Source organism: Salvelinus fontinalis, chromosome 25, assembly GCF_029448725.1.
Source record: "Salvelinus fontinalis isolate EN_2023a chromosome 25, ASM2944872v1, whole genome shotgun sequence".
Lineage (NCBI taxonomy): Eukaryota > Metazoa > Chordata > Actinopteri > Salmoniformes > Salmonidae > Salvelinus > Salvelinus fontinalis.
In genome coordinates, this window is record NC_074689.1 from 27545582 (window position 1) to 27565081 (window position 19500).

The 19500-nt window shown below is 41.3% G+C and overlaps 1 protein-coding gene across 1 annotated transcript in view; it reads left to right on the top strand.

The window, feature by feature from the left end:
* Window positions 1–17301: 17301 nt before the first annotated feature.
* Window positions 17302–19500, top strand: part of LOC129823063 (rho GTPase-activating protein 28-like) — a 38849-nt gene continuing 36650 nt past the window's right edge. The window contains exon 1 of the mRNA XM_055881765.1: window positions 17302–17561. Within this exon, the coding sequence (XP_055737740.1) occupies window positions 17449–17561 (113 nt within the window). The 5' untranslated portion in view covers window positions 17302–17448. The remainder of the gene's footprint in view (window positions 17562–19500) is intronic.

A 19500-nucleotide genomic window follows, 5' to 3' on the forward strand; every position in this document is an offset into this window, starting at 1 on the left:
GGGTTGTCAGGACCCGGTGTGAGAAACAGTCACTAATAGTCAGCAGAACTCAGAAAATGAGGCAGACTCAGCAGTACTAGAGATGGTGGTTTAATAAAAGAACAAGATCTTCAGGCAAAGAATATAAATCCACAATGTCCAAAATAAAGCCAAGAGGCAAAAAATGGATATCCTCCAAAATACAAAGAAACTCCACAAAGTGGTAAAAACAGCAGGGAAAAAACAAACATCAAAAGTCTAATCAAAAATACACAAGAACTAAACCAGAGAACCTCTGGAAAATCCAATAAGAGAAATATATGTTCACAACAAGGCTGGTGCTGGGTGCTAACAGACAAACACTGAGCAAAGAACTGAGGAACACACAGGGTTTAAATACCAACACGGGAACGACACACAGGTGCAAATAATAATTAGAGCAAGGAAAAAACAAAAGGTTCAAAAAAGGTGCAATGGGGACATCTAGTGACCAAAACCTGAACAATCCTGGCCAAATCCTGACAAGGGTTATTCTTTATTTGTAATTTTTCTACATTGTAGAATAATAGTGAAGACATCAAAACTATGAAATAACACATATGGAATCATGTAGCCACCCTTTGCCTTGATGACAGCTTCGCACAATCTTAGCATTCTCTCAATCAGCTTCACCTGGAATACTTTTCCAACAGTTTTGAAGGAGTTCCCGCATATGCTGAGCACTTGTTGGCTGCTTTTCCTTCACTTTGCGGTCCAACTAATTTCAAACCATCTCAATTGGGTTGACGTCGGTTGATTGTGGAGGCCAGGTCATCTGATGCAGCACTCCATCACTCTCCTTCTTGGTCAGATAGCCCTTACACAGCCTGGAGGTGTGTTGGGTCATTGTCCTGTTAAAAAACAAATGATAGTCCTGCTAAGCGCAAACCAGATGGGATGGCGTATCGCTGCAGACTAGCCTAGTTAAATAAAGGTTAAATAAATAAATAAAAATAATGCTGTGGTAGCCATGCTGGTTAAGTGTGCCTTGAATTCTAAATAAATCCCTGACTGTGTCACCAGCAAAGCACCATCACACCTCCTCCTCCAGGCTTCACGGTGAGAAACACACATGCGGAGATCATCCGCTCATCTACTCTGCGTCTCACAAAAATACGGCGGTTGGAACCAAGAATCTCAAATTTGGACTCATCAGACCAAAGGACAGATTTCCACCGGTCTAATGTCCATTTATTGTGTTTTTTTGCCCAAGCAAGTCTCTTATTATTATTGGTGTCCTTTAGTTGTGGTTTCTTTGCAGCAATTCGACCATGAAGGCTTAATTCACACAGTCTCCTGAACAGTTGATGTCCGTTAGTTGAACTCTGTGAATCATTTATTGGGGTGCAATTTCTGAGGCTGGTAACTCTAATGAACTTATCGTCTGCAGCAGAGGTAACTCTGGGTCTTCCATTCCTGTGGCGGCGGTCCTCATGAGAGCCAGTTTCATCAAAGCGCTTGATGGTTTTTGCGACTGCACTTGAAGAAACTTTAAAAGGCCCTGAAATGTTCCAGATTGACTGACCTTCATGTCTTAAAGTAATGATGGACTGTTGTTTCTCTTTGCTTATTTGAGCTGTTCTTTCCATATATGGACTTGGTTTACCAAATAGGGCTTTCTTCTGTATACCACCCCTACCATGTCACAATACAACTGAATGGTTCAAATGCATTAAGAAGGAAAGAAATTCCACAAGTTAACTTTTAACAAGGCACACCTGTTAATTGAAATGCATTGCAGGTGACTACCTCATGAAGCTGGTTGAGAGAATGCTAAGGCTGTGCAAAGCTGTCATCAAGGCAAAGGGTGGCTACTTTGAAGATTCTCAAGTATAAAATATATTTTGATTTGTTTAACACTTTTCTGGTTACTACATGGTTCCATGTGTGTTATTTCATAGTTTTGATATCTTCACTATTATTCTACAATGTAGAAAATAGTAAAAAACTCTTGAATGAATAGGTCTGTCCAAGCTTTTAACTGGTACTGTATATAAACAGAAGGCTGCAAGATGATATGAGCTGCTCTCTCTGTAGTTTTACAGGACACAAACATTGTGAATGTAATTTTAGGTCAGCACTCCTTTCAAACCCTTTCTACTGATATCAGTCTAATTAAAAGCTTGATCAGATATCTGCCTGTGTTAAATTACTAATGTGTTCTACAGAGGTGAACTAGGGGATAGATGTGATAACAGCACTCAACTTATCTATTGAACAATTAAATAAATGAACATTAAAATAAACTTAATGACTATCACGCTCATAACTCCACTATACTTTCAATATGCTGCTTTCAAATGAAACAAAATACCCTGCTCTTGTTTAAGCTTTTAGAATTAATTTGTTTGTCTTCCTTGTCTTCCCGAGTCTTCAATCGTTCAAGAAGCAAGCAGATCCGTGGAAAGGAGAGACGTTTTTCCAGTAAACAAAGTTAAGGTCCTCCCTGTGCTGGTTGGACTGTGGAGAATATCCTTGTCTCTCGACAGAGGATGTATTGCTACACACTTTCCATGCCAAAAACAACTCTGTGTACCAAATGATCCTCGCCAGGAGGACTCTTGCTACAGTAAGTGTGTGGGGTGTGTGTGGTGTGTGTGGTGTGTGTGGTGTGTGTGGTGTGTGGTGTGTGTGGTGTGTGTGGTGTGTGTGTGTGTGTGGTGTGTGTGGGGGAGGGAGGGAGCAACCTTCAAAATGTCACAACAACAAAATAACACATCTTCCTACAGTATTTTAATTAGAAGAACATTTTACTGTCGACCTGTGAAATCCTCTGCTTCTTCAATCTAATTCTAACCATCCTGGAATGTAAAATAACTGTCATTGAGCACAACAGACTACACCACCATCTATCATGATAACGGAGCTGCTCCTTTTCTAAGGCGTTGTGAGGACACTTGGCACTAGACCGGGCACCACAGTGCGCTTCACAGTAAAAAAGGTGGAAATGACATGCATTCCCCCTCTGAACCCCTTATTCTACACCCCCACACAAGGGATGTGTTCAGTAAGTCACACCGTGTCAAAATATGTTGCACCGGAAAAAAGAAAAACAAATCTTATTGGTCAGGTTCAGGTAGTACCTCCCCTTGTCAAATCGTTTCCCCCCCGACTGAACAAGACCCTGATCCAGCACACACACATTAACAGGGGCATCGCCAATACACCCCCTTGTGGCCTGCGGAACAGTAACACCTCCACCCTAATATTACCGTATAGCCGTAATTACAGCTGTGGGGATAATATGTGTCAGGTGGATTGACAGTAATGGTACAGTAACAGGACACCTTGGGGGCAGACTGCCTTCAGAAACTCTCCAGGAAACGACTGTTTTCATTGTAAATAATTCTCACTTATCTGAGAGAAAAAATGAAAAAAGAACACTGGTTAAGAACCAGCCATTTTGAGTATTTTGACAAATTTGCTATAGAGATACTGTATATGACAAATTTGAGACGTACATGCTTATAACAAGTAGTGAAGTGTTACAGAATCGTCATAAAGGACCGACTTTGAGAGATGTTGTTCAGACAGGTCAAGACTTGACATGTCAACACCAAGCCAACTGAGCTAACACATTTTGTTTGTCAGTTCTTCAAATAGACAGATCAAGCACCGCTCTTGTTTTTATGACCTAAGATATTCATATGCAATGAGTGTCTGTGGTCATGATAGGTTCAATGGTTGGGATGCTAAGACAAGACGGTATGTTCGTTAGACAAGAAACAGAAACATAAGTCTATTCGACAAATACATACATTTTACTTGGTAATGTGACTCATCACTCCTAGAAACTGAGATAAAAGTTTGCATATATATATATAAATACATATATCATTAAATCGTGACAATATTAAAACTATCCAAAACACATACAGATGAGTCAACTGTGACTACAGCACAGAAAAGGTCATCACTCTCCCATCAGTGTAAACAGTAAGCATCCGTATTAGTGGAGTTCTCTCTCATCACATGGTGCCTTCGACGCCATACGTGTGCGAACCATGCCTGAAGCTATAGAAGCGGTCGGAGTTTGATGCTGATAAATAGACCTGCCATCGTCTCTGAAAATATGTTTTTGAGACAAGCTGAGCTCCCACTGCTTGGGTCAGGGAAAGCAAATCACTCCGCAATGTGGACATATTTATGTCTGTGAAAAACCAGAGCTCTTCCTATTTTCTGATACTGATTACCTCAAAGACAAGGCCAGCATTGGCCACCATATGAGAGTATTGGAATAAATTGTGTCACGTTGTTGTTCAGTATTTAAGTATCGCTGTACGCAGAATTATTTAACTGACCCTCTGGCTAATATTGATTTTGAGGAATAGTGTGTGTGTGTGTGTGTGTGTGTGTGTGTGTGTGTGTGTGTGTGTGTGTGTGTGTGTGTGTGTGTGTGTGTGTGTGTGTGTGTGTGTGTGTGTGTGTGTGTGTGTGTGTGTGTGTGTGTGTGTGTGTGTGTGTGTCGTAGATTTCTGATGAAGATGTGACTGTGTTTACTGCAACACTGAATAATTCCACTGAAGACAAACACAGACAAATCGTAGGCAAAAACGACCGCCTTAATCAAACAGATTACAACAACATAGCGTGCTTATTACAAGAAGTTCAAATTCCAAGTAGCCTACCAGTTTTGTGGTCTTCAGTCCTGACATATGTTCTTCCACTGAACCTCATGTTGGTCAATCATTGGATGATAGAATGAACTTTGACAGCAAAATGTAGGCTACAAGTGTAAGAGTTGAAACCCGATTACGTTCAGTATGTTGTTTTAACCATGTAGGGCATTGTTGAGCTAGTAAAGGCCTTGTGCTTTTCAAAGAAAAACAAGCCCTGACATCTAGACACTTTTAAGCTCTGTGCAATCAGAAATGTCATCGTAAGACAGAAAATCCTGGTTGGCTTGTTTACATTAGTCTGTACGAAACTGGATCTCTGTGTTTGGTGGGTGGCAAGTACATAAAAGTCATAGGGACTAAGCTGAGGAGTAACCTTTATATCCCTGAGCTTGGAGGTTCTGCTGATTTGTAAAGACAGGTAAAACACAGACAGAAGATATGGGGGGAAACTCAGACTTCATTTGTCACCATTGAACTGACCAGGACCAAACAAATCACAAAATGGGGTCACTCCAAACAAGAGATCAATCTGTTGGAATTGCAGATGACATAGGAAGCTAAGAAACCGTCAGTCAGGTGACGTATGGAGGTAATCAAAGTTTAAACGCAAACAGCCCTGAGATATGTCAATTTGGATGTCAATTTGGATGTCAATTTGGATGTCAATTTGAGATCAATTGACACCCTTTACCATGGCACTTTGAGATTTATTTTAAACTGCAAAACACCACTGTTTTGCACCACTGCACTTTGTATACCAGGGTTGGCTGGCATTCTCTAGTCACTCGGAGGCTCAGGCACTGGTATACTTTTATTTACAAAGCCATTTTGGGTTTACTACCTTTTTATTTGGGCATTTTTATTGTTCAGAAATGTGGTGGGTACTCTCTTCGTTCGCTGCTAACTGTTCCAAATGTCCAAACTGAATTTGGTCAAAGGGCTTATATGTACTCTGCGCCATCGTCTTGGAACGCCTTACAAAATACTTTTAAACTGGAAGAACTTGTCCCAATTGCTATTTTTAAATCACTGATGAATGATCTTGAGACTGCTTCCATGACCTGTCAATGTTTTTAATTTGCTGTTTTTGATTTTGTTATACTGTTGTGAATTCTATGATTTTTACTAGATTACTTGTAGTTTTTCATGTTGCTTGTGTGTAATTTTTGTACTGACTTGGTGCTGCCTATCTTGGCCAGGACGCTCTTGAAGAAGAGATTTTAAATCTCAACGAGCCCTTCCTGGTTAAATAAAGGTTAAATAAATAAAAATACGGCTCCAATTCTTTTTTTAAAAAAGTACTTCAGTTACAAAACAGTGTGAAAGTGAAAGACGAGACATGGCTACTTCTTCTACTCTAATTGCTAATTGTTTTGTCTGTGTACAAGTAGCCTAATCCAGTGTTGAAAAGTCTTCAAACCCTGTGGTTACCAATTTATATTGATTATATTTTGACATATTTTTCAGAAATATAATCAAACACAGGCCTACCAACTGGACACAGACGTCAGCTCAACAGCTAGATTTGATTTACATTTGAATGAGTTGTCAGCTGACATAAATTCAACGTGAATTAAACCAAACATACAGTATAACCATGCCATTGGATTTAGGTTGAAAGTTTGGTGAAAAAAAAGACAAACATTCTCGAAATTCCTTTACGTTTTCCATGTTGATTCAACGTTATCACATTGAATTGATTGAATTTGGGGGTTGAAATGATGTGGAAACAACATTTATTCAACCAGTTTGTGCCCAGCTTGAATGTTTTTCAGCAAATGAAAGGAACTCCGTATCTGGGAATGTCTGTCCATGGAATGAAGGGTCAGGGTCCAGAGAAGGAGCGTTGGAAAATATGAACATTCCGGGGGGTGGGGGGGGGAATAGTCTCACATCAAGGAGTGTCCACTCTGTGCCGACCCTCCAATATCCCTCCCCTCTCCCCTTCCCTGTCTTCACACCCCTTCCCTCTCCTCTCCCCTCTCTCCTTCCCTGTCTTCACACCCCTTCCCTCTCCTCTCCCCTCTCTCCTTCCCTGTCTTCACACCCCTTCCCTCTCCTCTCCCCTCTCCCCTTCCCTGTCTTCACACCCCTTCCCTCTCCTCTCCTCTCTCTCCTTCCCTGTCTTCACACCCCTTCCCTCTCCTCTCCTCTCTCTCCTTCCCTGTCTTCACACCCCTTCCCTCTCCTCTCCCCTTCCTCATCTTCACACCCCTTCACTCTCCTCTCCCCTCCCTCTCCTCTCCCCGTACCCTCCCTGTCTTCACACTCCTCTCCTCTCCTCTCCTCTCCTCTCCTCTCCTCTCCTCTCCTCTCCTCTCCTCTCCTCTCCTCTCCGCTCCTCTCCTCTCCTCTCCTCTCCTCTCCCATCTTCACACCCCTTCCCTCTCCTCTCCCCTCCCTCTCTTCTCCCATTGCCCTCCCTGTCTTCACACCCCTTCCCTCTCCCCTCCCTCACCCCCCTATCCTACTGTGACACCATCTGCTGTTTCCGCTTCCACAACTGCCACTGTGTGTCACTAGGGACAAGAGACAGCACAGCCACACATTAGTACACATCAATACTGCATAGCCAGACAGAAAATTCCCTGTCTTTCTGTTAAATAATTGTGTTTTTGTAGATATGCATGATGCCATCATGTAAGCATTGTATGTATGAAAATGTATGCAGTCACTACTTACTGTAAGTCACCATGTATAAGAGCTAAGTGACCCCCAAAACATTATACAAGTACAATTTTGAAAAATATAACATTTGAACTGCCTTTTATGTAGGCCTATATGAACGATTGCCTGAGCTTTCCTTAAAGTTTAGCATTTTTCTGTTTTCCCACTTAACTAAACAAGAAACAGCATTTTAGTTTATTAAAAATAATCAACATCTTTGGATGAGAATATGCTAGAAACCCCATTCTTTTCATGCACTGTTTATGGTCAATGAATCCCAACTGAGTTGTCCCGTGTTCATATGGCTTTGCTATGCCACTACTGTGTTTTCCTAGTGGAAGGACTGTCAGAAAGGAAAGGAATGGTCTGGTTTCCCCAACCTATAAAGAAAGCTGTCTGTAGTGCTCCTACCATAGTCCGCTGTGGATACACTGGATTGAGAGCCTGTAAGGTTGCTCTGCTAAGCGATACCCTTCTGGGTTGGCCTGGCTGCACGGTCAGCTCGAGTTTCCCAGCTTCTTTCATTCACCTAGTTTCCAGCAAGTTACGAGGTGCTGTATTATCTCTTGTCTATATCACCATGGCAGTGGATAGGCCCATGTCAACCCCTAATCCCCAGAAATATGACGTGATTAATAAAAGCTCTCATGCTGCAGCAGCGGCTCCTCAAACGCCCATCTCTCATCATTAGGCTTACTAAAACAACGACTCATCTTATGGAATACGTTACGGATATGGTGTTTAAGCAATCAATTACAGTGACAGTAACATGCTAAGCTTTTCTGCTTAGCCTCTGAATATGTGGGGAACAGATGTGAAAATAGTGGAGGGATAGCTGCTTACATATGTCTACTCCAGTTGTCTCCATGTTCCACGGCTCCTCCTAACAGAATGTGTCGGACACAGATGTTCTGTGATACAGATAAATAAACCACTCCGGTGTTCTGTGATACAGATAAATAAACCACTCCGGTGTTCTGTGATATAGATAAATAAACCACTCCGGTGTTCTGTGATATAGATATAGAAACCACTCCGGTGTTCTGTGATACAGATAAATAAACCACTCCGGTGTTCTGTGATACAGATATAGAAACCACTCCGGTGTTCTGTGATACAGATAAATAAAACACTCCGGTATTCTGTAATACAGATATAGAAACCACTCCGGTGTTCTGTGATACAGATAAATAAACCACTCCGGTGTTCTGTGATACAGATATAGAAACCACTCCGGTGTTCTGTGATACAGATAAATAAAACACTCCGGTATTCTGTAATACAGATATAGAAACCACTCCGGTGTTCTGTGATACAGATATAGAAACCACTCCGGTGTTCTGTTATACAGATATAGAAACCACTCCGGTGTTCTGTGATACAGATATATAAACCACTCCGGTATTCTGTGATACAGATATAAACTCATCAAAAGCAAAAAAAGAAACGTCCTCTCACTGTCAACTGCGTTTATTTTCAGCAAACTTAACATGTGTAAATATTTGTATGAACATAACAAGATTCAACAACTGAGACATAAACTGAACGATTTCCACAGACATGTGACTAACATAAATGGAATAATGTGTCCCTGAACAAAGGGGTGGTCAAAATCAAAGTAACAGTCAGTATCTGGTGTGGCCACCAGCTGCATTAAGTACTGCAGTGCATCTCCTCCTCATGAACTACACCAGATTTGCCAGTTCTTGCTGTGAGATGTTACCCCACTCTCCCACCAAGGCACATGCAAGTTCCCAGACATTTCTGGGGGGAATGGCCCTAGCCCTCCGATCCAACAGCTCCCAGACATGCTCAATGGGATTGAGATCTGAGATCTTCGCTGGCCATGGCAGAAACTGCAGGAAGGGTACCACATGAGGGAGGAGGATGCCTTCCCTGTAACGCACAGCGTTGAGATTGCCTGCAATGACAACAAGCTCAGTGCGATAATGCTGTGACACACCGCCCCATACCATGACGGACTCTCCACCTCCAAATCGATGCCGCTCCAGAGTACAGGCCTCGGTGTAACGCTCATTCCTTCGACGATAAACGCGAATCCGACCATCACCCCTGGTAAGACAAAACCGCGACTCGTCAGTGAAGAGCACTTTTTGCCAGTCCTATCTGATCCAGCGACAGTGGGTTTGTGCCCATAGGCGACGTTGTTGCCAGTGATGTCTGGTGAGGACCTGCCGTACAACAGGCCTACAAGCCCTCAGTCCAGCCTCTCTCAGCCTATTGCGGACAGTCTGAGCACTGATGGAGGGATTGTGCGTTCCTGGTGTATCTTGGGCAGTTGTTGTTGCCATCCTGTGCCTGTCCTGCAGGTGTGATGTTCGGATGTACCGATCCTGCGCAGGTGTTGTTATACGTGGTCTACCACTGTGAGGATGATCAGCTGTCTGTCCTGTAGTGCTGTCTTAGACATCTCACAGTACAAATATTGCAATTTATTGCCCTGGTCAGATCTGCAGTCCTCATGCCTCCTTGCAGCATGCCTAAGGCACTTTCATGCAGATGAGCAGGGACCCTGGGCATCTTTCTTTTGGTGTTTTTCAGAGTCAGTAGAAAGGCCTCTTTAGTGTCCTAAGTTTTCATAACTGTGACCTTAATTGCCTACCGTCTGTAAGCTGTTAGTGTCTTAACGACCATTCCACAGGTGCATGTTCATGAATTGTTTATGGTTCATTGAACAAGCATGGGAAACAGTGTTTAAACCCTTTACAATGAAGATCTGTGAAGTTATTTGGATTTTTATGAATTATCTTTGAAAGACAGGGTCCTGAAAAAGGGACGTTTCTTTTCTTGCTGAGTTTATATGAACCACACCGGTGTTGTGTGAGGGGATGTCTATGGAATGATAACACTGGGGGTCTTTTTCCTATTTTTTGTTAGCAAGGGGCAAGATTGGACAGACTGTTTGGGGTATTTGTAGTTTGTATTTATTAAGGATGCACATTAGTTCCTGCCATGGCAGCAGCTACTCTTCCTGGGGTTTATTAAGGATCCACATTAGTTCCTGCCAAGGCAGCAGCTACTCTTCCTGGGGTTTATTAAGGACCCACTTTAGTTCCTGCCAAGGCAGCAGCTACTCTTCCTGGAGTTTATTAAGGATCCACATTAGTTCCTGCCAAGGCAGCAGCTACTCTTCCTGGAGTTTATTAAGGATCCACATTAGTTCCTGCCAAGATAGAAGCTACTCTTCCTGGGCTTTATTAAGGATCCACATTAGTTCCTGCCAAGGCAGCAGCTACTCTTCCTGCAGTTTATTAAGGATCCCCATTAGTTCCTGCCAAGGTAGCAGCTACTCTTCCTGGGGTTTATTAAGGAACCACATTAGTTCCTGCCAAGGCAGCAGCTACTCTTCCTGGAGTTTATTAAGGATCCACATTAGTTCCTGCCAAGGCAGCAGCTACTCTTCCTGGGGTTTATTAAGGACCCACTTTAGTTCCTGCCAAGGCAGCAGCTACTCTTCCTGCAGTTTATTAAGGATCCCCATTAGTTCCTGCCAAGGTAGCAGCTACTCTTCCTGGGGTTTATTAAGGAACCACATTAGTTCCTGCCAATACAGCAGCCACTCTTCCTAGGGTCCCGCAACATTAAAGCAGTTATATACAATAAAAAATAGTACATGACATTACATGGGGCTGACAAAATGGAAAGTGTGTGTGTGATGTGTGTGTGTGCATGCGTGTGTGTAATTTGCACACAGATGCTACTTGGAACAGGAAAACCCCTTAGCTTTGTGACACAAAATATTTTGACAAACTGTGTTTCCCTTTGTATTCATCACATGTACATTTCTGTGAAGAACAAAACAGACTTCCCCCTGGATCCGATACCTAAAAAATAGTAAAGCCCCCTTTACTGGCTCAAATAGCCAACCAATCAGCCTGTTACCAGCCCTTAATAAACTTTTTGAAAAAATTGTGTTTGCCCAGATACAATGCTATTTTACAGTAAACAAATTGACAAACTTTCAGCATGCTTATAGGGAAGGACATTCAACAAGCACAGCACTTAGAAAAATGACTGATGATTGGCTGAGAGAAATTGATGATAAAAGTATGTGTTATGGCTTTACACCCCCTGCTATTTTGTGGATAAAGAGTTACATGTCTAACAGAACACAGAGGGTGTTCTCCAACATAGTCCAGGTAGAATCAGGAATTCCCCAGGGCAGCTGTCTAGACCCCTTACTTTTTTCAATCTTTATTAATAACATGCCACTGGCTTTGAGTAAAGTGTGTCTATGCATTCGGATGACTCAACACTATACATGTCAGCTACTACAGCGACTGAAATGACTGCAACACTTAACAAAGAGTTGCAGTTAGTTTTAGAGTGGGTGGCAAGGAGTAAATTAGTCCTAAATATTTCTAAAACTAAAAACATTGTATTTGGGACAAATCATTCACTAAACCTTAAACCTCAACTAAAACTTGTAATAAATAATGTGGAAATTGAGCAAGTTGAGGTGACTAAACTGCTTGGAGTAACAGTAGCTACGATTGGGAGAAGTATGTCCATAATAAAGCACTGCTCTACCTTCTTAACAGCACTATCGGCAAGGTAGGTCCTACAGGAGCTAGTTTTGCCACAACTGGATTATTGTTCTGTCGTGTGGTCAGGTGCCACAAAAAGGGACTCCGAAAAATGTCAATTGGCACACACGTACACATGGATTTTGTACTATAGATATGTGGTAGTGGTGGAGTATGGGCCTGAGGGCACACAGTGTGTTGTGAAATCTGTGAATGTATTGTAATGTTTTTTTTAAATGTATAAACTGCCTTAATTTTGCTGGACCACAGGAAGAGTAGCTGCTGCCTTGGTAGCAGCTAATGGGGATCCATACTAAATACAAAATACAAATATAGACAAGCACAGATTTAGATGACTCACACAGCCGAGCACGTCAGATGGGCTGTGGTTTAATTGCAATCAAAACCATTTGTCTGAATAATTTATGTGCTGGCTCACAATTTGTGCTCTCCATGACACGTCAACAAAGACATTAATATTCTCTCCACCCAAAAACATTTGACATTTTAAGCTGCCTGATTGAATAAATCTCAAGAACTGAGAAATGAACGTAGCTGGCCTAAAAACACATCTTGGAATGTACATATCCTCATGTCCTAAAGTAATATTTTCCCCTACTTTATTTCAAAAGTCACTTGTTGGTACTTTACAGTAGGGTCATATTTGTCTATGTTGGCAGCTTAGTATGACCAAGGGCCACTGTCTCAACGATTTATCATGTCTGGGGCTTATGTTCGGTTTTCTACACTCCCAGTTCTCTCAATACCCTTACATGCACACTCCCTTACACAGCCTTACACCCACACCCACACACCCACACCCACACCCACACCCACACACACACACACACACACACACACACACACACACACACACACACACACACACACACACACACACACACACACACAGACACACACACTATAGTAGCTCTCACACAGTCAGCAGCTTGTTCGTCTCCAGCTGTCCTCAACTTGCGGCCCCCTATCATTACCCACAAACCACTGCCTCGTACAGGGCAGGGCGACAGACGGGTCGCACATCAATGGACATGTTTTTACTGAGGATTTGCTCAGCCCTAAAAGGAAATGTTTTGGTTTGAATTAATGAAGGGGGGGATCAGTGAGGCTCCTCTTCGCCTGCTGGGACAAAATGGGGGAGGTTCGAGGTAAACAAAACTGTCTGAAAGCTAACGTTACACCTTGAGACTGGAACAGGTTCAGTTACCGCGAAACATCTTTGCTCTACAGAACATTTTTTTTTTTTTTACTGCTCCTCATCGTCATATGGCTTTCAGTGCCTAAAAATGTTGCTCTATCCTGTTAACCGTTGGATAGCAGAGATGAAATACCCGGATATAAAGGACTGTCTCACCCTGCCACAGATACACTGAGAAACGTTGAAATTATGTTACACTTGATCTTTTCACTATCCCCAATAAGTCAACAAGGTAGATGCCAATCTTTATTGACCTTTGAACTTCATCAGGATGAAGAGAACAATGTCTCAGGAAATATGATGGGAGCTCAGAAACACACCAACCAAGGCTACTTATTTTCCAGTAACATCAACTGGGAGTCCTGCCAAATCCTCTGCTTGTCAGATAGGAGGGCTATCTATCCACCTAAATGGGATCTGTCTACAGTTCACGTGAAGATTTCAACAGGGATTATAAGGGTTGTTGTGGAGGCCGGGGTGGCTGACAATTAAAATGTATCTCAATCTACAGTGTCATTGAAGAAGGTATTGCAAAAATGTATTAGTAGGATTCCTTTGTACAATATTGACTCTCGAGACACTATAACTTCCAGTTGTTACATGCATTCCATTGACTGTATGAACATTAATGATCCTGTTGTTTACTCCTGCAAATAGCACATTCATAGGCTACATTTAATCTCTTCAGAGGAAAGCAAAGATGAGGGCTCTTAGGTGAATGAGGAAATGTGCCTATCAGCCCACGTGCCTCACTGCGATAGTCCTCCAGTTCCCTGAATTCCCCTGCGTAGTGCCTCAGTTATGTAAGTCACCGGGCTACAGGAGATGTGTTTGTTGTTGTTGTTTTTTTAAATCGCTTTGGTATTGTTTTCACAAGTATGTGGTACATTTAAAAAAAAAATGTTGTACAAAACTCCAAACTGGTTACACTTGTAATGCAGCCAGTGTTTCATTCAAAACCTGTAATTGTGCGTTCATTTGGATTGTAAACATCTCTCACCACACAACCATTGATTCAAAATATGCATCTACTGTGAAATGTATTGAGAACATTGGTTAAATCACCAAAACACAACCTAATGATATTTTTAAATTGTTGTTGTTTTAACTACCAGTTAATCCAATAGCAAACAGTGCAAAATATGCGTTTCCAATCGCCCTTAGAAGTGCTGAAAGTAATATGCTACAGTACTGTAAATGACAGTTTTCCCATTAGGCTATAGACTTACCCAACAAATCTATAATTTCCATAATATCTTTCCAATGTGTAATCAAAGGTGTGCTCAATGAAGACATCCTCTACAAGCATATATGCAAATAAAATGTTATTTTTCAGATATAATCGCAACACATGTGTACTGTCTGTAATGAAATTTAAGAAATTAAGTTAATGAAAATAAAACAATGTTTAGCACGCATTCATTTGCATCAAGCCTGTCTAGAGCATTTGGCCATAAATTCTCATCCACATCCCAGTGAATGTCCTCATTGTTCATGCATTGCGGGAAAAACCTTTTGGCAGCGCGAATCCAAGCTTGACATTGGTCTGCATTGATGTCCTCGCATGCCCATCCTTGGCCAGGAGGGTGGCACACTCATTGGGACGGGACGGCACTCGTACACCTTCCACCTCCGTGCTGTAAAAACTCCTCAATAGGGTTGAGGAAAGGAGAGTGTGGGGGCAGGTATAGGGTCATGAATCGGGGATGGGCCCGAAACCATGCCTGAACCACCTGCGATGGTGGAACCTGACATTGTCCCGCACAATGACATAGGTGACCCCTTCACCTTGACAGGCCTGCTCAATTTCCTTGAGAAAGTGTGCAATGTTATAGGATCCAAGTAATAGCCTAAGTCCTACCACACCATCTTCAGTGATAGCTGCGCACATGGAGATGTTTCCCTCACGTTGTCCAGGCACTTGGATGGTCACTCGTTAGCCGATGAGGTTCGCCCATGGAGCAGAGTTTTGGCCAGGTTGAAGTCCACTTCATCAACAAAGATGTCCGTGTGATGGTTCACAGCAAAATCAAGCACCATCACTAGGACCTAGGACCTGTCTGCTCGACTGACATGTCAAGAAGGCAGAGCAACGCCCTATCATGGACAGACCTCTTCCCATTTTAGCAACCATTGAGCCTATATGTTCTGACCATAAAGGCTTGCTATCTAGGGATACACCCAGCAGTTTAGTCTCCTCAACTTGCTCAATAGCCACATTATTACATCTAAAAGAGGTTTAGCATTGAGCGAGTGATTTGTCCCAAAAATTATGATTTTAGTTTTAATGATAAGAGAATCATATGAAAAATATTGTGAACATTGCATTGTGAAAGGCAATTACTTTACATGAAAGGTATTCTAGATGAAACACTGATTAGTTGAAAACGTTACTGTGTGATTTTGTGTGTTGTACTTATCAATTGAAAATGTGCTTAAAGTTTTAAAAAACTGCGTTTTGATTATCTGTTTTTTGTACTAAGAGTTGGGAAATTTTACCACATACTTGTGAAAATAGTATCAAAGCGATAAAAACATTTAAAAAAATATCTAACCCCTATACTATGTAGTGAGCGTGGAGACGCTCTCCCTCCCAACAGAAACACCAAAGCACAAGACACCTGTTAACCCTTTCCTTTCTATTCAGAACAAGGCAAAGCGCCAGCATTACTCAGTTGGGATGAAAATACACACAATGTGCTGAGAAGATTCAGAGAAGATTCAATTATAACTTTTTACATTGTTACAACAAATGGCCCAGGTTAGCTCATAAGAAATGACTACTTCATTTGGTAGAGATACATTTAGTTCATTAGGGCTGTCTCCCCATTGTTGAGGTCTGTACATTTAAAATTGACCAGGTTATATGAGTTATACTGTATGAATTCACTGTTGGTCACTAGCTATCAGATCAGTGTGCTGAATGAGGGGAACCACCCCACGTGGACCTCTCATCGTGATACCATTGGGCAGATTATAGGCTATGCAAGGCCCTGTGTTTTGTGCAATCATGTGACCAAGCAAGATTTTATCCTGTATTTTAAACCTTATACAGAAATGAGAATTACACCAAAAATGAAAGCAATTGTCTGAGGACGGTGTTGGACCATCTGACTTAAAAAGAAAAGGGGACAGTTTGATGAACATCTCTGAATAAAGGTTCAAATCCAAGCATGTCACATTATTGCACAAAACACAGGGCTCTAGATGTCACTGTTGGTCAGTACCATTGACACAAAGGTTACTACCAATCAGGTAACTTGTGTGAGAACGTCAACACTCCTTATACTTTGCACATTCTTCCACTGCAAATCAACCATTCCAGTGTTTTACTTGCTATATTGTATTTACTTCGCCACCATGGCCTTTTTTTCCCTTCACCTCCCTTATCTCACCTCACTTGCTCACATTGTATATAGACTTATTTTTCTACTGTATTATTGACTGTATGTTTGTTTTACTCCATGTGTAACTCTGTGTTGTTGTATGTGTCGAACTGCTTTGCTTTATCTTGGTCAGGTCGCAATTGTAAATGAGAACTTGTTCTCAACTTGCCTACCTGGTTAAATAAAGGTGAAAAAAAAAGATTTCAACTTGTATGGGATGGTATAGACTTTCCCCATTACCTGAGCTCTAGCAGCACAATGACAGCCATTGGGGTGAATTCATTAGTCGAATTCCTTTGTTAAACGTTTTGTTTGCCATTTACTTGAGGAACCAAACGGAAGCAAACAGAAACAAACTGTGAGGGACCTTGCTACATTCATTTTTCCAATAGAAACTTTTTTGTTGTAAAACATTTTCCATTTGGAGTAAAAATGTTTCCATTGCAAACCGTTTTGCAACAGAGGAAACGTTTCGCAAGGGAATCTGACAAATTAATATTCCTCTGGTAAGGTGGTCAGTTTCTATAATCTCTCAACTGACTGAATGTAAACAAAGCAACTATACACATAAAAACGTAATGAAGATGGGTAAGATGGAGACAAGGGGGCATACAAAATCACCACTGACCTTTCAAATTCTGTCACTCAGTGAATGATTTTATTTAGCTATTTGGTTTAGAACAATACAAGGCTGAAGAATGAGATAAAATATACACGTTTAATAATGTTGACATTTGCCCAAAGGTCTATTTCATTTACATATGGAAGTGAGATATTTTATGCAAATAAACCCAACTTCCACTGGGTCGTACTCTCGAGCCGTGGTGTCGGGTTTCACCGCGAGCATGCGTGAGAGTAGCAGCGATCGATTGCTTCATTCATTTTCTGACAAGAGTAGCGCAGCGTGTGCCAATGCAAAGTAGGCAACACTCAACCCCGCTGGTTAACAGTAGCTAGGCGTTTACTTTGCTATGATATTTTGGCGTTGAGCGATGGAAATGAAAGACTCGTGCAGTGTAATTTTAACAGCATACCATTCATACGCACCGTCCAGGATACATTTGGTGGATGAGGGCTATGCGCCTCCAAGACACTCTCCTTGCAGGTAACTGGCACTTTATTGATGGAAAAGCTGCAACATAAATGAACAAAATGTATGTTAAATATTTAACTAGTTTGTTATTGTGTATCCATTGATATAATGTTCAAACAAATAGGACTGGTTAAAGCGCTTTGAGAGCGAGAGCGTGGGAAATTGGGACTTTAAATTATAGTCTCTGTTGTCAGAAGTTTACTGCCTCGCTACTGACGGTGATGGTGAGTAACCTAGCTCTATACAAAAAGCTTTGAAGATGTTCATGGAATTGTTGCGTTGGTTTCTGCTGAAGTGTATTGTTGGTTTCTGCATAGCACCACATACGGTATGTGACACAGTTCTGACACGCTTAAGACCTGAAGTGATTTTCAAGTGTAACCTATCAAACAAAGATGTGCCGATGATAATACGTTCTTAGCCTATTGGATGCATTAACTGCACATTTGCAGGATGATATTGCTTGCTGGCACAGATCTGACGTCAGTTTTACATTATAGCTTCTGATGAGTCACTCGGTCGTTTCTACATCAGGAAAGCCTGAAAACATTTTTTGGGTGTCTCAGATTGTTCTGTCAATTCTCTCATAGAAACAAACTTGGTAGGAAGCATATTTGATATGTTTTTTTTTCATTTGAGTCACAAACCTTTTTTAAGAAAATCATGATGAAAGTGGCCATTTTAATCCCCTTTTAGGACCTATAAGCCTACATGCAGAAAAATTATGATTCATTAACTGTACATGATAGACATATTGGTGTCAGTGATAAAAGATGGAGTATGTCAAGATTCAGAATATTTTTTTTTTACATTCATTTATTCAACATAAATAATAACATAAATATATCCAAAGTACCCCTTTTTTAATTTAGTTTATTTTTCGACATTGTTTTTAACAATCTACTCTACAAGTACCTTACATTTCCAGAGTGGGTGCTTTGCTACTTTTGACGTTATGATCCAGTTTATGACCACCACAAACACTGTGAATGGGAAAATCGATTCAAAGGAAACTCCCTCTGTAGGGGATTTGCTGAATGTGATTGGTTAATGACCTATCAGTAATGGGCGAGTAGTTTTTTTTTTATGGCCCAGTGCCCCCGGTGGGTGGAGATTTCACTTAAGGACCAATGGAAAGGTCTAAAATGTATAAATTCCACCCACCCAGGCCATGCAAAAGGAACTTGCCTATTGTTGAGATGGAGAAGTATAGCTCACTCTGGCTGGGTTGACTTTCAGGTGAGTCAAACAAAACACTCAATTTGCAGGCAGTCACTTGGCAGGCACTGCACAGAGCACAAGGGGACATTTATAAAGCCGATTATGTCTGGGTACGGCCATTGAACATAACAACTGTAATTATGTGTAATTATAAATAGCTATTTTTTTTATATATATATAGACACACACAAACAAAAGGGATAAGAAATTGTTCAGGTTTCACCATGTCTCCAGTAGCGGATTTAACAAGCCAATCATCTAGGATTGCGGAGTCGTATTCATTAGGGCACACCGTAGCAAAACATTTTGCAACAGAAAACAAAAATGTGTGTTTGTTATTGGACAAGTTCCGGTAGGCCTTGTTTAAGTCTGTTTTCCTCTGTTTTGTGCCTAGTGAATACGACTGTAGACTGATTGAACTGCCAGGTCACTTCACCTAGCTGTGTGTATGTTAAGGTTGGCTGTATTTTACTTCTTTGGCAGGGCTACACTCATCTGGCATTGAACTGGAATGTGTATTTATGGAGTCCTCTGTTTATGGTTCTTGGGAAGTAACCACTGTGCTGTAAATTTAGACTTCACACAACATTTCACGGCGTCTCTCCTCCATTCTAACCATTAATTCATTACATTAAGACCTATCGAAATATTAGCCTAAAATAATATAGATAAAATATCCTTATACGTAAGTCTTTAAAAATAATTGTATCTAAATCTGTTCTTGAGTAAG